General features: G+C 38.7%; 1 protein-coding gene across 6 annotated transcripts in view; it reads right to left on the bottom strand.

Moving 5' to 3' along the window:
• astn1 (astrotactin 1) overlaps positions 1 to 21,182 on the bottom strand; it is a 327,153-nt gene that overhangs the window by 184,660 nt on the left and 121,311 nt on the right. For all 6 annotated transcript variants that reach the window (XM_072364268.1, XM_072364270.1, XM_072364269.1 and 3 more), the window contains one exon: positions 15,836 to 15,986. In XM_072364268.1, coding sequence (XP_072220369.1) covers positions 15,836 to 15,986 — 151 coding nt within the window. The remainder of the gene's footprint in view (positions 1 to 15,835; positions 15,987 to 21,182) is intronic.

Below are 21,182 nucleotides of genomic sequence, written 5' to 3'. Positions count from 1 at the left end.
TTTCTTTCTTAAAATTGATTGAACTATGGATTGCATATATTCATATTTTATATTCATATTTTATATATATATATATATCATATATAGTCATATTTTCTTAACAGATATGATTTATAATCAACGTTAATATTTAGTATGTCTTCATAAAGCCTATTTTTTGTTGTTTTTTTATCTTAGATCACAGTGATACTCATAATCAGTTTACATAGAGCACCGGGTTAGCACATACTTCTATATCACTTGGTCATTCATTAGCTAACAGATTCATGCAACCAATAAGATTCCCACAGGTCAACCTGACACAAAAAGAACAGCCACACCATACTTCCATCCTGTGAAGAAAACTGAAATGCTTTCCTTACTCACTGTGATCTACAGCTGGATAAGTTTGTGGATTGAACATTGTGAAAATAGATCTCAAACAACATGGAAGTAACCCCATTACGCACCTTGCAATAGAATTACCCACACCTCATAACTGATGTAAAAGTTTTTGGTACTCAAAATGTTCTAAATGGCACTCTGGAAAAAACCTTCTGGAAGTTTCTCGTGAATATTTTTGAATATGGCTTCAGGTCACCGGAGCAGGTGGGGACAAGCATCTGTGGTGCTTTTCGTGCTGATTTGTGGCTGTGCTTCGCTCACTCATGTTTCCTGCTCACATCTTAGTCTCTCTGTGAGATGTGAGATGTGTAAGAGAGATATGAGGAAGGATTCACTTCTCTCCTGTCCCTCTGAAGCACGTCAGAACTTCAGTTGTCTCCTCATCTTTGATGGAAGATCATCCATGGTTAGTGTTGAGTAATGTTACTTAAAAAGTAACTACTGGTAACTAGATTTCAGGATTACTTCCATTAAAAAGTAATCCATTATCTAACTATATAAATTTCTTTGCAAATCGAGTACCTTTTGTTTCACCAAGTATTCCAACATCCCTTTGCTATTCCATTAAAAAAAAAGATAATATCTACCTTTGAATGTATTGGCTGATGTTCCTCTTTACATAGCCAGTTAGAGGCTAAAAAGAGACACTGCAGAAGCAATTTCCCTGTTAATGCACTTTATCAACGATTAGGTTTACAAATAAACATAAAGCCAAGAGTGTGGGGCTAAATACATACAGCTTAACAAGTGGTAAAGATTTTATCTATGATCTTAGAGAGAAATGCAACAACAGTTGCTTGGTAGCATCCCCTTAACCACATAACCATTAACATGGTCATTGATTTCCCCTCAGAGTGGCAGCTTTAACTGAGCTGAAAGCAAGCCATTGTTGTCGTGTGGCAGAATCACTGGTGCTGTAGATCTGTGCTTAAGCTGAAGGTGCTTCCAGCAATCTGAAATTGTCAGATTTGGACAAGCTGCGAACACTTCTAATCACCCAGGCACGATTCATATTTCAATAATGATTTTTCTTGTCCTTTTCACCCCCAAATACGAAACAATATGAGAACTTCTACAATGCGAACACCATCCTCTCTGCCATCACATGTGCACTGATGTGTGCTGGGCTGGCTTTCTGCTGCGCAGCAGAGACACACAGCACGTTTTCTTTTCTTTCTTTCTTTTTGCTTTGCTTTGTAGCAACAAAACTAATAGTCTGATACAGTAAACTGTCAACAGTAACTGACTGCTTGTTTTAGAAAATACTTTGTAACAGATTACTTGAATTGTGAAACTAATGAGCAGTATTAATAATTATCAAAGAAAAACTCATCTGAGTGGGATGAATTTCTTTTTCATTGGGTGGTACAAAAATTCTCTGAAAAGCCTCCAGCTGATCCAAAAAGCAGCAGCGAGAGCTCTGAGAAGAACTAGCGGGAGAGATTATATTTCTCGAGTTTTAACTTCTCTTCGTTTGCTCTCTGTCAAATCCAGTTTAGAATCCGTAGTCTTACATATATAGCTCTTGATGGCCAAGCCTCAACAAATCTTAGAGATTACATCGTCCCGTATTTTCCAAACGGAACACATTACTCTCAGACTGCAGGCCACATGTGGTCTCCAGAGTTTCTAAATATAGAATGGGAGATGGAGCCTTCAGTTATCAGGCCCCTCTCCGTGGAACCAGCACTAGTACAGGTTTGGGAAGCAAAGATCCACTATACGTAAGTTTAAAACGTTCCTATTTTAAAGCTTTAAAGCTTAAAGTATTGATGGCTTAGGTTCTGCTGGAGGTTTCTTCCATTTTAAAAGGGAGTTTTCCTCTCTACTCGTGCCTTGTTCATGCTCAGAATGGGTAAAATTCTGTGTGATCCATTAACTTCTTTACCTTGGCAACTTATTATGAAATGACATTGTACAACTTGAACTAATTTGGCCTTTTATGGATTTCATTTGTCTGTTTTACAATTGGAATTATAATTAATTTAATTATAGTTGGATTGGATTGTACCGTATCTTTAAAGCCCCTTGAGATGACTATTGTTGTGAATTGGGGCTATATAAAAGGAATGGAAATGAAAGCAAAGGAAACTCCACAATGACAGGCATGGGCTCATTGTCATATACATTTGGGTTTTATTTATGCCGGTTGAACTTTATATGACATGTATTCCTAGTAGTGTCTGTACAGAATAGGGCCAAATGCTGAATGAGAGGCCTTTTGTCCTGGTCCCTGGATAAATTGTAATTGATTTTGTCCCTCTGAGAGAGAAATGATGGCAAATGATTTTTACTGCTAATGCAAGAAGCACATAAGACACTGAATCTGAACACATCTGTGACACACAGTCTGTAAATCACAAACTCACTGAAGTCTGGGGATGTGTGGACACGTGTTGCAGACTATAACTTGCTCACTAAAGTTCTTGGCAGGGTATCGACTGCCATAATAAGCTTCCGACATGTCAGAATAGAGATAACTCTGGGGTATTGTCCAGTAATCCTTCAGATAATGATCATTAAAAAGATGTGCCAGCTGGAGTCTGTGTACTGCTATCACTGGTCATTTCCACAAGTTTGGTCTAAAATCCTGGGTGAATCATTGATAACCCTCTGTACAAAACCGTAGTCCGTTTAAACAGTCCTCAAATCCTTCCAAACTTCATCCGAATAATAATTTCTCTTGGTTGTTTAGATGGAGCCTCTGGCCATAAAAGATAGGGAAGAATCCAGATGGAGTATTTTTTATCAAAAGGCCAAAACACAAGATGAGGTGTGATTTTAAAATATAGCGTTGAGGGGAATCATTCACATAAAAAATGCAATGTCTGTATTCATTCAGTTTGTTAATCATGCAGTCTGAAATCATATGTCTCATAGTAGTTTTTAACCAGTAGCTAAAGATGAAAACCTCACTATATGCATCACGATGATTAAATCCCCCTTTGGGTTATTAACAATAACACTTACAATTCTGACACTATTTCATTTTATATTCATATATACCGTATTTTGCGCACTATAAGGCTCACCTTAATTATGGGGTCCATTTCTGTACTTAACCCATACATAAGGCGCACCTGATTATAAAGTATTACCTAATGTTCTCTGATTGGTTTATCGCTGCCAGCACACGTAGTGTGTGTATTACGTCTCTGTGTCAGCGGGAAATGGTCCGACGGTCAAGGACAACATCGTCGGTCGTTTTTACACTTATAAACTTATAAAGTGCACATCGGTCTGCATCACCCATCTCGGACTGAAGAACAGGCACTCACTGCGACATGGGCAAAAGCATTAATGATGACACGATTCAATCGCTAAGTACGAGCTCCATACAATCTTCGCCCCATTCAGAGTGAATGGCTGGGATCCGCCTGACCCTGGATTCACACCGAACGCGAAGCGAGCGACGAAAGTGGCCAGTTGCCGTTCTTTTTCAATGTACGAGAGCGAAGAGGCGTGGCAAAAGTGAACGTGTCGGTGAACGGCGCGAAGGGAGAGCATTGAGTGATGCGGAGGGGGATTAATGCCCCGATGAATGCTCGGCGCTCCCCGAGGTAAATTCGAAATGGCGGTATCCGTGACAGATTTTGGATTATATGGCGCACGGCCGTATTTTGTGACATTTTAAGGCTTTTAGGTGCGCCTTATGGTGCGGAAAATACGGTACTTCAAACAGCAGAAGCAACCTCAGATAAAGCTTCCATATTGTCAGTAGCTACAGGTCAAGAAGGAAAATTCTGCTGAAGTGAACTGCTCTCAGACAGCTGCACAATCTCCATCAGCAAAGACCTTCATGGGGCTCAATGGCAGCAAAAAAAAGTCTTACAACAGACATTCATGTTTTACTGTCTCTGTGCAGCTCAGAGTGAAGTCTTTTATAGATCAATCAAATAAGTCCAAATATTTCAGAGAATTAGGGTCAAACTAGTTTGGTGACATAACAAACATAATTTACAAGAAATGCAGAAAATAGTTTGGAATGGAAATGAGTGGCTCTATCAAATAGGACGCCAGACAGAGAAAAGCCCTATTACTTAAGTAAGAGCAACATGCTGAGGTATGTGGCATTTTCAGTATATATCTGCGACTCACTGGAAAGGGAATGATTCTTCTCCAAATGATGTGCAGGTCACTGGATAACGACCGTACACTGATGATAACAAAAGGGGTCTTTAAAGGTAAAGATAATCATCATTTATCAGAGATCATTCAATAACCAGACAGTGAGTAAGAGTGCTGTCTGCTCTGTTTTAGAAGAAGTACAAAGCCCACTGTGGAAAACCCCTTGAACCACCATGGCTTTTAATCCTGTTTCTTAATGGAGATAAATTCCTGCAGTGCTTTTGAGGCTTAAGGGAATCTGCACTGTGCTACTGCCAAACAGCAACAAATCCCTGTGAGAGGAGTTGGATAAGCTATGCACTTTTCAAATTTGTCTGATGGGCAAATAAGTAAAGATGTACAATGAGCGAGGACCTAAACAGCGAGATTAATATTCACAATAAAATGACTAATACATCTTTAAGGGGATCTAATGAAGAAGATATAAAAGGTTTTGATTCACTTAGCTGTCTTCACAGAAAAATAGATTAAAATTATTCAGTCCACTGTGTGTGTGTGTGTGTGGATTTTGATGTAACCAGTGTCTATATTGTGAAGAGGGAATATTTTATTAATTTCTCATACTTAGATTCAATCTGTAGCACTATAATCAATTTGAGACTGTCCCCTCTTAATGAAATACTTTACTTTTTATTGTCTTTCTGTCTACTCATCCAATTAATTTCGCATAACTTTACTCTTATTTATTCATATATCTATCTAGTGTTTGTGTTTCTGTACCAACTGTATTTCCAGAAGATCAAACAAAAATCTGAAACCACTGCTGATACTGCATGAGAAACAGTCATGCCACATAATCAGCTGTTTTCACTGAACACAGCTATAACAACAACAACACAAAACTAAACTGTATACTGCAAGGAGGAAGCCATTTATCAGCTATAGAACCGCCGGCAGCTTCTCTGGGCAGAAGCTCATCTTAGATAGACAGAAAAAAGTCACATTGTCTGAGATCACATAACTTCACGTTTCAGCTTCTTTTTAGAAAAGAACTCCAGGCTGTTGTAGGAGAAAAGTACAAACGCCAGCAGCTGTTATGGTGTGGGAAACTTTCGGATGTGTGAGGTGTGTAGTGTGAGGTCAGAGACAGATATACTACCATCAGGATGATGTCTTTTCCTGGAAAGTCCAAGGCCACCTTCTCCATGACTGAGAACAACATGACTTCACTGACACAGAGTGTATGTATCTGACTGAACTGCCTGCAGTCCAGGAGCACTATGAGGAGGAAAAGCGGCCGACCGTGGACTGTTGAGCAGTTAAAATGTTGTACTCAGCAAAAATGGATACAAATTACAGTAAAAACATGACAACATAATTGGCAGATTCTCTCTGTCAACTTGATGAATTCATACACTTGGACCAGTATCCCAATAACACATAAAACGCCTATTTAGTGGCATTTTTTTCAACATGCAAGGTCAGTCAGACTTCGGTAGAGATCCCTCAACACCATGAGACCTCACTTGCATGTTATCTTCAAATGTTGTAGGATTCTTCTCTTAGGTAAGCAAGAAAATGAGGCAGAATCATCTTGCCCAGACTAGAAGTGCAATCTCTTAGCAATGGTTAACTTTTTAAAGGGTAAATCTGATGTTTTCTTACTGTTACTTACAGTCACGGAAGACTAAATGAAAAACAGTGAAACATTTCAGTCAAATATAAGTCTTTCCAACAGCTCTTAAATGCCTTTATCTCAGATAAAATTGGCCAAATTATATTCCAATTGTGAGAGGTTTTTTTTAACCGAAAGCAATCTGGTATGCAACCATAATGTGACAGCAAATGGGTGATAAGCACGTAATATGAGGCAGGTAGGGAGAAGGAGGCTGTGCACTATAATAACAACAATACAATATCATATCTTCACATTGCAAATATATGTTTGACGTTGTATTAAAGTTAGAAATATTGTTGATTGGAACTTTAAACATAAAAATTAACTTAAATTAACTTAAAAAACTTCATAAGTTGGCAAACTTTTGTCACTAATTTAGTAAATGAGGAGAATAAAGTTTAATACACTCATAAAAGCTTTACAGCTAACAAATGCTCAGTGTTCAACACTGAGTGATACGCAGATCAGTACAATGCTGAAATGAGTCAGCTTTAGCTGTTTTGTGACAGTCAGTTTGCAGGAATCCTTTGACGGAAACATCCAGGGTCAGAGAACATGACTTCTCTCTCGAAGAAATGTCTACAGTTACCACGCATCCCTCTGACCTGATGTTTCCTCCATACTCTGGGCTTTTCACTTTGCTGAGTGGAATGAGGAACTGAGTCTTCTGGGATGAACTTTGGCATTAGTCGAGACACAAAACCTCTTTTTACTGAAGGCAGAATTTCCAGCTCAAGGATGTCACGTACACATGGAAAGTGTCTGCCAAAGTCTCCCTTTCAGTTCGAAGTTTCCTGAACTAATGAAATGGCGGCACTTTCTCTGCTCTTTTTGACTCTGGTCCATGAGTTTTTTTTTTGAAGATTACAAAGCTGAAGTCAATAGCAGGGCACACGTTGCTATTAGTCATCTAACGGTTTGCAGTAAAGAGCACACAAATAAATCACTGCTTAATCAAAGAAAAAAACTGCCATATTGTTTTGTGCGCTGCCAATTCCACAACTTCTTTGTTCACTAAATAATCTATGAAAGATTGTTTTCAGTTCACATTTGATGAGGAAACTTCAGTCTCATTAAATTTAGTATTGAAAGACCACATGCTTAACTGAGCAGACTCTCTCCACCGCAGCTTTCACACCCCTTTGTTACCAATCATTAAAAGCACAGCATTTGTGTCGGAAACACTCTAACATTACTGTGGTCTTACGGTACAAATAGGTGGACGGGTTAAAAGGGTGTTTTCAATAAGAATCCAGACCCGTTTTTCCTTATGGAAAAATGATAGTGAATATAAAACAGACCACATAGTTCACATTTACCACCACCAAGTGTCAAAGGTCTGTAATGTTACATATGTTACATTTTCAGTTAATCTCTTTTACTTTCAATCATTTGTTACACCTGTGTCACCATATGGCGTATAGACAAAATATACCAAACTGTGAAAAATCATGTAATGTAACATTTCCAATAAGGGTCACCAGTTTGTTTGGCTTTAGTGACGGCTGCTGTTTCTACAAACACTTCATTCCAAAATGACATCCCCAAAACAAGTAGTTCTGCCATTCCAGTGGCATTGTTACTAAGGTCCCAGCATGTAATCTAGAAAAAAAATAAATTATGCTGCCACCATGAAAAGTGGGGTTACAAAAGGTTGAACTGTAAGTACTGATTCATACAGAAGCCTCTGTCTAAACACCTGATGAAAAATACAGTGACCCGGGGAGAGATAACATCAGTAGTGACAATCTAATGGGCTCCTAGTCCTCTTCAGGGTTGAGTTCTAGTTCTATCTCTGCCAGGTATTGACTCCATTCAACACTGCTTAGTGTCCTAAAATGTGATCCAAGTCAAGATTGTTTTTTGCCGCCTAAGGGGAAGTACAGCAATACAAAGTGAAGAAACAAAGTGCTTTAGCCAGCAACAGAGAGTCTGATGCTGTTAGGAATTATTATGAAAAAGAACCAGGAGATGGGTGAGAGGTGTGTATTCTGTTGTTATCGTGCTGTGTTGTCTAAAAAACAGACTTTAGATCTGTGTTTGTAGTTGGACTTGCATTGTGCTGTGACACTGTGTGAGCATTGATCTCATTTAAATTGAGATCAAGGATTAGTATAAAAGTTAAATATCTAACAAAGGTTACAAACCGTTTACAAACTCTGTCTATCTCCAAAGTACAGGGCTAAAAAACAGCAGACACACAGCATGGAGAGAAAAGCTCTCAAACACAGCGAAGCAGCAGTACTGACCAACATTTCGTCAGTTTTGTGCATTAAGCAACACGCAAACACAACCAGAGCTGCTTGGACGGTGATCAGTTATCGTCCTCGTTTCATCTTGGTGGCAATCTGTTCTGTAAACAGCATCCTTGTTTTCCAACGTTTTGCAGTGGGAGACAAGTGACAAGACTAAACTAATTAATCTCACAATAATCCTGTGATTATTACGCTCTCACTTCTACAGACGTCACATGCTGCCTCTTCCCAGGAGTGCAATACATCAGCGAGACAGAGCGGGACGGTCAGTCGGCGCCGTCCGCCAGCCTCAGCCGGATCACACAAGAGGAGATATTAAATGCAGACAGAACAGCTACTGGCAGCTCCGAATCAGACAAGGTGTTAATTGATTAGAGTGGAATCACATCGCTGGGGCCAAGCCAGTTTACCACCCTGATTAGACGGATGAGAGGCTCATTTATAAGCTCGACAGTCGAGAGATAATTACTAAAACCCACAGTAATATACGCAATGGTAAGTGAAAGCAGTTCTGCACAGTGATGGGCAGGAGTGGGATGTGTGTGTGGGTGAAGAACAATGGCTTTACTAACGCGTCTCATCCAAACAGAACACCATTCAATCCAGAAACAGCATCACGCCCCGGGTTTTCAAAATTAGTCAAATAAACAAACGGGATGGATACCACAAAGATTCAGTAAATTAAGGCAGACCCAGAAGATTACGATTCAGAAGTGGGTTTCAATTACTGAGCTAAGGAGGCGATAATGGAGGGCTGCTACACATAATTTACTAAGGAGGCCAGTGTTGAATTCCACCTCCAGATACTATGTGTAAACTGCAATGTAGTTCTAACTTACATCACTTTTTCTCGTCAAAAAGAAAACATCAAAATGAAAAACAAATGGAATGGCAGATAAAAGCTATGCGTCTGTTAAAAACAAAGAGAATGAGAAAGTTCTGAAGAGCAGCATGGCCAACAGCTAAAAGGGATGAAATGCTTTGACTGATCTCACTAAATGCAGGGAATATCTCCCCAACATAATTGCTACAGGCCTGTTTGCAGGTGATACCATGAAGCCTCCTCTGTTTGTTGGGAGAAAAGATAAAGCACAGTTACGATTCACATCCTAATGGTAACTTGCTTTGAGTTGATCTATTTCAACACTAATTTTCACAAGTTTTGCTTTATAGGTTGATGGTCCCAAGATGCAGCATTTGTACAAAAGAGAATAAAATTCAAAAATAAAATTCACTACAAGTTATCTTTGACAACAACTTCCCTTATAAATACATGCATTACACATGCGCTAATCTCAGACAGAATTTCCATGTAAAGCAGATAAATATCAAGCTGAATTTACAAACTAGACTCATCAAATCTTTTATCATTATTTACGAGCATTTTCGAGCGTCCGGAAGATTCATTTTTCATTTAAAACTAATAAAAAATCTGGACTCACACATCTGTTCAGTTAAAGTGTGCGTAGGACTGGAATTAAACTTAATGTCTTAAGTCAATCTAGACTTCTCATGGACATTTGTGTGGGAAAAAAAAAAGTTCAAAGGTTTAAATATGTCAGGAGATTAAAAAAGAAAAAACATGACGTATGAAACTGTGTCGTTACTCAACAGTAACCGAGCCAAAATGATGCAGTGTGTGAAATAGCAAGTACACGCTTCATGATCCGGTAGCTTGTGGAGCCATCTTACCACTATTATCTTTAAGTAATCACATACTCTGTGACCTTATCAGTCACTTACATTATTGTGGGGGAATTTCGATCCACTCTTCTTTACAACGCTGTTTCAGTTCACTCAGGTTCGTACAGGCAGTTGTTTTTCCCACAACTCTCCAAAGGTGTCACCACAGCATTTCAATCAAGCTGACGTCTGGACTTTAGGTCACTGCAACGCCTTCACTCTCTTCTGCAGTGTCTGGGATCATTGTCCTGCTGCATGTCCCAGTTTCAGACAAGTTTTAGCAGTCGGACAGATGGCCTCATATTTGACTCAACAGAGGTGGACTCAGTGACTGCACGGTGCTCTGTTCCTGTGGCTGCAGAACAAGTCCAAATTATTAACACTCCACACTGATATGGCGTAATTAGTTTATTATGGCCAAAATCTCCTTTTTGGTTTTGTCTGTCCATGGACGTTGTGTTGTTGTTTGTCAAACCTGAGCTTTGTTGTCATGTTCCTTTTAGACAGAAGAAGCTTTCTCTTGGCAAACCTTTCAAACAAACAATAGCTATTCAGTCTTTCCTAACTCTCATGAACTTTAACATTTAACACGCTAAGTGTTAAATGTCTCAGTGTCTGAGATGCAGCTCTTTGGTCTGACCTTGAAGGGGACTTGCTGAGACGTCCACTCTTGGGATGATGGGTCTTGAATATTTTCTGCTTGTGAATAATCTTAAGCTCACTCTAAAATGAAACTATATAAAAAAATGAAAATATTCTCTAACCAGTTCCAAAATAAATTCTAAATGACCCAGATTAATGGGCAGCAACAATTGTTTTTCTACAATCATTGTTGAAGCCCTTCCTGGTGATGTGTGTTAACACACACCTGAAAGCTCCAGACCAGCAAACTGCCTAAATGTCTATGTTCATAGATGTAGTCACACTATGATGATCAGTTTATCAAATATATATTAAGGACATGAACGGCAACAGGCTGCTTCTTCCCTTCTTAATTCCTTTAGAAGCACTAAAGGGTATGCTTAGTTTTTCACGATTTCTAAATTCTAAATTCCAGCTTAGTTGTTATTTAATATGTAATATGTCCTGTTGTTGTTCATCTGTTGTTATACTGCAGTAATTCTAAGAGCTGGTCAAGGCCAGATGATTTTAACTATACGCTGTTGTGAAAACCTTTGAACTGAAAGAGTTTGAATGACACATGCTCACACATATGCTGACCATAGATTAATAATGCTTTGGGAAATTGTCAGATGAAAACTGTTTGTTGTATTTGGTATATAACATAGACTATTAATGCATATCTCATGAATTCTATGGAGTTTTTTGTGTTAGAAAATGCACTTAATAGTGGCTGTATCATAAATAAATGTTTCTCTGATCCCTCCGAAAATTCGTCATGGCGCTCTCATAACTACTGTTTCCATGTGATCGAACATGTTGTCCTTTTCAAAAGACTTCTACTTGAGCGCAATGTCACACATTAATTCTTAAGGTTACTTCCAGTTTCATTTGTGACTGTGGCGGATCAAAATGAGCATCGAGAAAATATTAGGAATAACTCCTGTCAGCACGTACACACATTCACTTTGTTCTTCTTTTCACAAAAATATTACAGTAACACATGCTCCAGGAAGGAAAATAAGCTAAGACAGTGAATCATTTATTGAATACAGAAGAAAAGCCTCACGACACCTCAAAACAATAAAAATAAATATTTTCTCAGTTTTGTTTTTTTTAAATCTTTGTGAGACTAATTTCATCTGTTGTTTAATTTGACGCTTGTGTCAAAGATTTGGCACATGCTCCAACACAAAGAAGCAGGATTCTACCTATAGATTACAAAAGAAGCTGTTGTTTATAATCACAACATAATCACAAATTAAGGAAGGATGTCACAACAAAATGTCAGCAGGATTTTTGGTGCTTCTGTACAGGAGGGAATAGCGTGAAAAAGAAAAGTCTAAACTAAGCAAAACATATTTAGATGCCCTTAGACCGTGCTAAGAATATCCATGGTGTGGGCTGGAAACTGGACAGATATGTCACTCCCAATATTTCTGTGCAAAGTTGCAATGTTGCAACTTAAAGGTTTCCTTTCACAGAATTCTCCAGACGCATTAAGACCTGGGGCATCCTCGACACATGCATGTAGATACACTGACATGTCACATCAAATTATATTAGAACAAAGCAGCATCAGGATGAACATTAGGTAACGCAAGGACCAACTCTATCAGAAAACTGCTCCATCGTCAGATAACTGAACTACATTGCCTTGAGCAACACTGTAATAGCACAAAAAGGCAGTGCTAGTGCAGCAGTCATACATTTTGAAATAAATGCACTAGTTTGGCCTTAGATTGTCTCCTCCTGACCAACAGTTTTATGGTTAAAAAGCTACAGGAAACAACAGTCATTTATTTTCTTGACTGTTTTTCTTTCTAAACTGCCATTCTAAGCTTTGACAAAGCTCGGAAGATTGAAGCTTTCTTTATGGATCTGTTTGTTTTATTTAATTATTTAAAGTACGGTTGTCTGAAGCCCTGAGGAGTAGTCGATGCCTTATCTGAACCATAACTAGACTGAACTAGGCAGAGCACTGAGTTTGTAGAATTAGGGAGAAATTCTGATGGGGCAACGCAGTTTTTCTAAGTTTCTTAGAATGGATCCGCAGTAGAGTGAATTTAGGCCATGTGTGAAATAACTCCAACCTCAAAAATTCCATAGCGATTCAAGTCAATGCTTATTCAGTAAATTTTACACTGCATTACTTTTGCATCAGTTATTGACTTTGTCACTAGTTTCTCAACTGAAGACTGTCTGGGTTGCTCTGCTTCGTTGGATGCGCGGTGGCTGAGGAATGGATCAGTCAGGAACTGTGTCGGACATGTTACTGCTGGATATTTCTTCTAACACAACAAGTAGTTGTGCTTTTCCAGGGCTTTCAGTTAAAAGACTGGTGAAACTGACAGGTGGAGGGGTGTCAGTCCACCTCCTTATCACGGCTGAGGTGTCCTTGAGCAAGGCACCGTACCCCCATGCTCCCTGGGTGCTGTGAATGGCTGCCCACCGCTCCAGTGAATGGCATCTGTCTCCATGAGTGCATGTGTGTATCAACAGGTGCCCACCTTCTAATGCAGGTAAGACACTTGCAAAACGATACTTACACAATCCACTTGAGAATGAATCAAGTATTACTTAAAAGTTGTAATTAGAGAAGTTTCTTTTATTTACTGAAGTAGCAGCTGAATGGCAGGAAGCCAAAAAGGCTTTCAGTTCTGAAATCTGAAAGTAAAATCTCTTAAAGTTCTACTCCTGTAATTAAAATTCCTCCAAAAACTGTGTTTCTGCCAGGAAAAGAAAATCTCTCATGCCTTTAAAAAGACCCAGAATATGACTCACCTTACCTCCTTCCCATTCAATGCATGGGAAAACGGAACTATGCTAATTTGTTCCTCCCCACATCTCCAACAGGTGACATGGCTTCCCTGTCTCTGCTAATGACCAGTTCTATATGATTCATCTTTTAATTTATGTAATTTATGTAAAAAAGAAAACTGAATAGAATAAAAAAGCCATACAGTGATTCTTACAAAAGCTGAAAGCAGCCCTGTCTGAATGATTTTGAAGCCGTTATCTCAAGATCACAGGTGAGAGAGCGAATTTATCCAGCTTACTTGGGAAATCTGCCGAAGGTTTTCTCAAGATGATGACATATAGCACCTGTTACCCTTAAAACACAAGCTTTGATTTCTTGACATCACCAGGTGATTGTGGCATTTGTGATTTTTGTGTTAATGTTAAATTCTATTGTTCAATAGTCATGCCAGTTGGGGGGTGAGGGGGTCTATAACATATAAGTGTAATTCTGTTTGCCAGTTTGTTAGTAATTGTCTGCTCTTGAATGCAGACAGTGGCACCTGTGGGCATGGATAACAGTTTAACCAACTGTGCTTCTGCGGTGACCATCTGAACCAGGAGTAACCACAAGCAGGCTTATAGTCTCCCCCACAGCTCGCTGGGTGCTCTGGCCCCTCGCTTGGCCTTGCCTGTGCTATGTTCTGCATCTAACCTGTAATCTCTGTCTATTCAACACAAAAAAAAACAACATAACACTGAATGCGGCTTCTGCTCAAGATAGCAGAGGGGGACATTAAAAAGTAACAATGATGAGAAAGTGCTGGCTGGCCTGTCACCATTTCGATTTTGAAGGTCACGTTTTATCCGTAAAACTAATGTGACAGTAAATGAAGTTATGAAATGCGGTGCGGCTTGTGTTTCTTAGGAATAAGCAGCAGGCTGAACTAATCATAACTGATATTTACTCAGGAGGGCTAATATATCATCACCTCATTAAACTTACAAAAAATTAACACTGATGACCATGTTTTTTATTTTTCAAATGCATAAGATCACATTTATTCACCCCACGTAAAAACTGTCTCTTGTTGTGTTATGATGGGAAGAACATTGAGGTCTTCTATAAAATGGTTCTGGTGATTCCATCATAACGAAAGCAACTTGAGCTAGTACACGGTGTGATTCTCAGAGCCATTAGGAACGCCGTCACAAGGGAAGAGTTTGGAATCTACTTTAGAAAGTCTTGTAAAAGCTTAGACTTTCACTCCTCCTTTTCACCTTTTAATTCTAGAATAAAAAAATTTTGCAAGTCAGCTAAAAGGTAACAGCTTTAGTGGGATGACATATCTGAAAAGGGCAGGAAACGAATATCCTCATTTTATATTTCATCTTGCATTTCATGGCAGGGAAAAATTAGTCTGAAATCCAGCTCCTACCTTCAATTAAAAGTTCTTTGAGCTTTTGTAATTAAAGTCAGAAGGCCAAGAAAAAATAACCACGAGAGCCATCAATAAATGTACTTTAACATGGGATTTCAGTGCTGCCAAAAGAAGAATTTACTTATCTGTGCAAATGTTTCTGCCAACATAAACAGTTGTTTTGGAATCATGTCTTCCCACTAACCAATAAATGAAGTATTGTCCCATTAAAATCACTTCATAAGGTGTCCCTCTCTACTACATGCGATAAGTATGCTGCAATGCATAAAAAGCATCTTTCCAGACCACCTGAAAGGCTCTTCTCAAGTGCATCAAAGCACTTGAAAAGAAATTAAATTGTAGGGTGGATGGAGCCTGACAGCTTATCGGCAGAAAAGGGTGGGAGGGTTTAAGAGAAGCAAAACACTGGCAAAAGGTACTAAGACTCTCAAAATAACAAGAATGTTATCATTGGACTCCCCAGCAGATGGAGAAGAAAATAAACCTGGCTGGTATATTTCCTGGTTGCTAAGCACCACCTGGAGGTAATGAATGTGTCGGTCTAAGAGGGATGTGAGAGTCACACTGTCTGCTCAGAAACACGAGAGAGCAGGTTTGCTGCGTGTCCTTGATGTGGGTGACTGTGGCCTGCAGCAGATATGACCATGAATATTCATGCATGTACACACCTTCGACACCGATGACCACGACAGGATACTCATAAAGCCTTCCAGTTTTCTAACTTTAAGTAAAGTAGTCGTGCATTGCAGCATAATATCAAAAATCCACAGTTTTCCTCTGCTGGAGGTAAAGGCGATCCTGTGCTCTTGTGTTGGGCATATCATAAGATGCACTTGTTTTTTAATCATATTGTATTACTTTGAATTGAATTTTTTGTAAGTCTGGTAAAGGTAATTTTTCTGCTTCCGACCTACGTATAGTGCTGCAGTTTCTAGGTACAGTTTTATGAGAGAAAGGTGACTCACCACACATCCGGTGGAATCAAGCTTTCGATCAGATATGCAGCGGAAGTTGCGGCTGCAGCCTCCGTTGTCCTTGGTGCAGTCTCTGACGGGTCCAAAAGAGTCCAGGAGAACCTCCAAGGAGTCAAAGGATGAACTGATCATTAGCTCCTCTCTGCAAAGATAATGAGAAGTGAAAGCAAAAGGGCGCTGGTGTTAAGTGCACAGAATGGTTGGGTGTCGTTGGAATTATTATCTGTAACACCTAAAGCTACATAATCAAAAAAGCACTTTAAATGTTCCATAGCTCCTGGGTTCCACTCCATGAAGCTTTTGCTTCAATTCAGGAGCACAATTGGTTTGTTTGAAATTGGGTCAAAAAATTTAACAGATTACATGAAGACCTCAATTTTGACAAACATACTCATCCAAACTTATATCACTAATCAGCCGCAAGTAATGCTGATGATGCAGAAAAGTTTTCACTCAAATCAACTGCCTGTGTCAGAATCAAGAAATAAAAACCACAACAAAGAAGAAGAGTTTAATAAAAGCTTAATAAAATTGTGGATCACTCAGTGAGCCGTTCAGATTTGCAGAACATCTCTGTGTCACAAGGCCAGCGCAGAGTAGAATCATCCAACACGACCATCTTTACCTGAGTCCAACTGCAAATGTTAATCATGTGTTTGCTGTATTTTGGAATTGAGAAAATGAACCTCTTTTGTTCTCGCATTTTACTTTGCGATTAACAGAAATTCTAATCTGCAATTTCATAGCAGACTGAAACTGGTCAACAGTAGAGCCCAGGGATGATCGTGCAGATCTCACAGAGGAACTGCAATTGTGTGTCTCTCATATGGTAGAAACCGGTTGTGAGGATAATTGAGTGTAAAATGTGTCCAAATTTACATGGGAGTGGCAGATCAAAGCTGTAGGACAGACACTAATGTGAAGAGGATTTTTTTCTTTATTCCTGACTAGTCATTATCTTACAGCAGTCATAGTGTTCTCTGTTTGGATCATCAGAAGCTTTGCTGGTGGGCGAGCTAAAGCTAAAAGCTTCACAGAACAGGGCCACTAGAAAAGCTAATTCTACACAACTGAAAACAACTCACAGCGAACGCTATACTGTGGACATTTACATGCCATTGATTACTCATAGGAACCGAGCACAGAATTTCTTTTCGTAAAAGGGTATAATGTGTTTCTTTTAATTAAAATTCACATAAAAGACGTAAGTCTTAAGTTGTAAGAAAATGCATTTTCTTGTTCAGCCTATAGATGTCTCTTTAGTCTGCATAGTATGAATCTATGCAGGTAAAAATGCTTTCTGTGTAACACTGTTAATTCACCCAGTTTCCTTCCTTCTCAGTAAAGTTAGAATAAAGTTAGAATAAACACAATACGTGCACACACACACACACACACACACACACACACAGGTATCTTTATGCAAACATCTAATGGAGATGATTTAGCAGTCGATTAGCATTGCCTTGCTGTCAGGAATATGCTATTTGCTCCCATTAGTGCTGATAAGTTATTCATTCATTATTATTCATTCGATATTATATATTATATTATATTATATTATATTATATTATATTATATTCGATATTATTGAATGAGCAACTCTGAAAGTGTGCTCTTGTGTTTCAGCATTCTGCATTCAGCATTCAACTCTGAAAGTGTGCTCTTGTGTTTCAGCATTCTGCTTTGGAATATATTTTGTGACACAAAAGATATTTTTCTTGAATTACTACCACCTGCATGTTTTATACATTCTGTCTAATCGCCCTGAGAAAGGCTACGACTTTTCAAAGCCCAATTGCTATGCAAAGTAGTAGAATTTAGAGATAAAACATGCAATGGATTCATCGCTCTAACCTTGCTGTGAGCTGTTGCTTAAAGTACATTTTTGTTCGAGGTCAATAAGTGATCAGACAGAGGGACAACACTTAAAAGTACTTGAGATTGGTGGTAATAAACAAAAGCAAGTGGACCCCAATTTATCTGAACTCTTTAAGAGGAGGAATAAGAGCCACTAATGATAAATAAAAACTCATAACTGACAGTGCTGCTTTGAACCTTGCTTTGTTGGAGAAAATGATGAACTCTCTTGTAATCAAAAAAAAAGAAAAAGGAAAGAAAATCTGTTAATTTTCAGCTAGAAAAGACAGCAGATTTTCTTCCCTCCCGAAGTAAACTTGATGTTATCTTACAAACCAATTTCTCTGTTATAACTGCTTTGTTGTCATGTATTCTGAGGGGGCCTGTTGAACAAAGCCTCAGAAGATGATGAAACTTACAGAAAATGTGAATGCTAAATTACTGTAGCACTCTTATTGCAGTCAGGACACATCCACATATCCTACCAGAATATCCTACCAGAGGGGGAAAAGGGGGTTAGAGTTTGGATGTTGATTCTGAGGCTACAACAGCATTCATTCAAATAAAACATGATCACACCAGAAAAACAGATCATCACAGTGGCCATTTCGCTATTCCAAGATCAACATATTTCATGCTCATCTGGAGAGTGTGACTAAAAAAATGAAGAAAACCAATTAACGGTTTATCAGGATGGGAACATAACTGCATCTGGTACATTCCATGACGGTCTCACAACCTTTTTAGTTTAGTTAATGGAAATGCTCTGGCCTGACACACAAATGCTAAAGACCGTATCTTGATATATGATGTATATAACTGAATCTAGAGTTATTGCTTCTTAAAATAAAGCATGTATTTGGATTAGTAAAACAACACATCAATTAAGCTGATTTAGGAGTTAACTGTATGTTGCATCGGTCCTCTCTCTTAACTATTTATTTTATTTGTTCCTTTGCTGACAAAAGGGATCGTTTCAAAGGGCTTGCTTGAAATACCAGAAGAAGTGGAGTTTCTTCTAACTTGGGGGCATATTTCAAGACAGTGCTGCAGCATAAGCCAGATCAGCTTCTGATGAAATACAACCCTCTGACAGAAATGTGCATATTCTATGCTCTGCAGAGGCTGTCTCCCTAAATTTACATTAATATTCTTCCAATTTGTAAACTTCTCCAACCCTCTGATTCTGACATGGTGTTAAGCTGAGAGGGCACCCGCTAATGCATCTCACCCCAGCGTTTGCTGTAGGGCCTCAGACATTACTATGCCTGGCGGACCACAGCACTGAAATTATGTGTATTAATAAAAGGCAAAAATGACATGCGACCAGGTTGGGTTAAAAGTAAACATCAAAAGCAAGCAATATAAGAAACTATTGGACTATTGGAAAGCTTAAATCCCAAGTTATGCCCTGCAAATGACGTGTAATTGTTATTCTTAAAGATAATTGCTAGATATGTTTGATGTTCAAATGGAAGATGTTCAGAAAATGACTCATTGCAATCACATCAGCTCGCCTGTCACAGAATATAAGGAAAAATGGTTTAAAATCACTATAATCATGCTCTGAAAATCATCTCAATGTAATGCCAAAATAGAGCAAAATGCAAACCCTAAAGGAGATAATTCTTTCAATCACTTCAACCTCCATGACACCTATTTATCTGTGTACCAAGGAGCAAGGTTGTTACAAATGATGATCAAACATGGAGGAATGCGGCTCAAAAGGAGTGTAAATCAGCATGCTTCAATGAGGAAGAAACAATGTTTTCTCGTGGTCCCTGGGGAAAGCTGAGGAAAGCGCTCATCAGATCATAGATCAGAGAAAAATGAGATATTTACACAGCATCTTGAAGAAAGCTGCCAAATGAAAATAAACTGTTGGAAAAAAAGCAAAAACTGAAGTGTTTAAACATATAGTCGGGGGAACAAACACTGCAAAAGTGTGCCTAAAACGAGAACATTTCCAGTTAATTTGTTGTGTCAAATTACAGCAGTTCGTAAAAAAAAAAGAAATAGGTGCTTACAGAAATAACAGTTTGTATGAGGTTAAATTTACCCTGTAAATAACAGAAAGCTTGTCTGTAGTATCTTCATTAGCATTCTCAGAACTTTGAGTTTAGGAATATTGACTTTTGAATTATTTAGACTCAAAGTAAAATATGAGACAAATACACATTGAATCACTTTCTACACATTCTTCTAATTTTAAACTTAGTGCAAATTACTGCCTTTGTTAGCAGTGCAATCTTGACAAGCATTACTTATTATCATTATTATTAAAAAAATATATAAAATGGTGCACACTTATATAGCACCTTAACTCATTTCAGCCATTTGCTCCCACACTCACAAACACACACTCATACCGTACTTATAATTTATCTTTGCACTCCATAAATGTAATGCTTTTCTCCACGAGTCTTCCAATCGACCACAGCGGCCGTTTGTTCATAACCTTAAATAAGACCCATAATACTGTCCAGTGCGGCGCCTACAAGCAGCAGAAGGGAAATACAACTCAGATGAGTGTTTCCACATCAGAGCAGATGTCATTCTCGAGTCGATTGTTTGAAAAGCTGCAAATCATTTATAAGTAGGAGGGTATGCATAAAGGGTACGTTGTCTCATACAACATGAGAACAACAGGGCTGCTGGAGCAAAGTTAGTGAGCCTTTGTCTACTCTGTGTAGTTTCAAATGCCCTTTCTTCCACAGGCAACTATTAAAATACTGTGCAGGCATTTTCGATCACTTTATTACCAATGGCTTCTGTCAGTCACAGGCTGAAAATATGAAGTTGTGTCTGCCTATCTCTGTTCTGAGAACATTAGTGATTTTAACCAGCTGCGTCTCAGGCAGTAGTTTTAATTAGAAACACACGCAGCTGGAGCCTCCGATGCACACATATGTCCCTGCAACTCCTCCGCTCACAAGTCATTTGCATCAAATTTGAGTTGTATGCCCACCAACAAGCACACATATATTACACGTACAAGAACACATATACTTTATCTTGATAATGAAGCCTCTTCTGGTCTATTTTTCAATGTGATTGGCGTTTAGAGAGCAGTTGATGAACAACCACAAAGGGAGCTCTTTCTCAGACTTACTTCAGCATAATGACACCAGTCAAATGGCTCTAACACTGTTTAAAAAGAAATCACAGTCTGAAAATGAATCACCGTCAATGAGTGACAAGTTAATCAAACAAAGATATGCCCCTTTCCTATCTTGACTTGAAGTGTTTTAACTGAGTGGTTCACGATGCGAATCACCAAGTTCAAAACAGTTAATGTTTTTCCCTTTTATTCAGCTTTTTCTCTAGTTTAGCTCCAGTACAAGTACTGAAGATAAAGAAGGCATTAAGCGTTATCCCTGAACTCTGACTGCACAATTCACAAACTGTCAATCATATTCTGTGCTGAGCTCCAACTACTAAAGTCAGAACGTGAGCTTATGAGACATACTGTGATATG

Source organism: Leuresthes tenuis, unplaced genomic scaffold, assembly GCF_036924035.1.
Source record: "Leuresthes tenuis unplaced genomic scaffold, fLeuTen1.0.hap1 SCAF_14, whole genome shotgun sequence".
NCBI lineage: Eukaryota > Metazoa > Chordata > Actinopteri > Atheriniformes > Atherinopsidae > Leuresthes > Leuresthes tenuis.
Note: the sequence above shows the minus strand (reverse complement) of the source record. Positions and strands in the feature narration are given on the sequence as shown.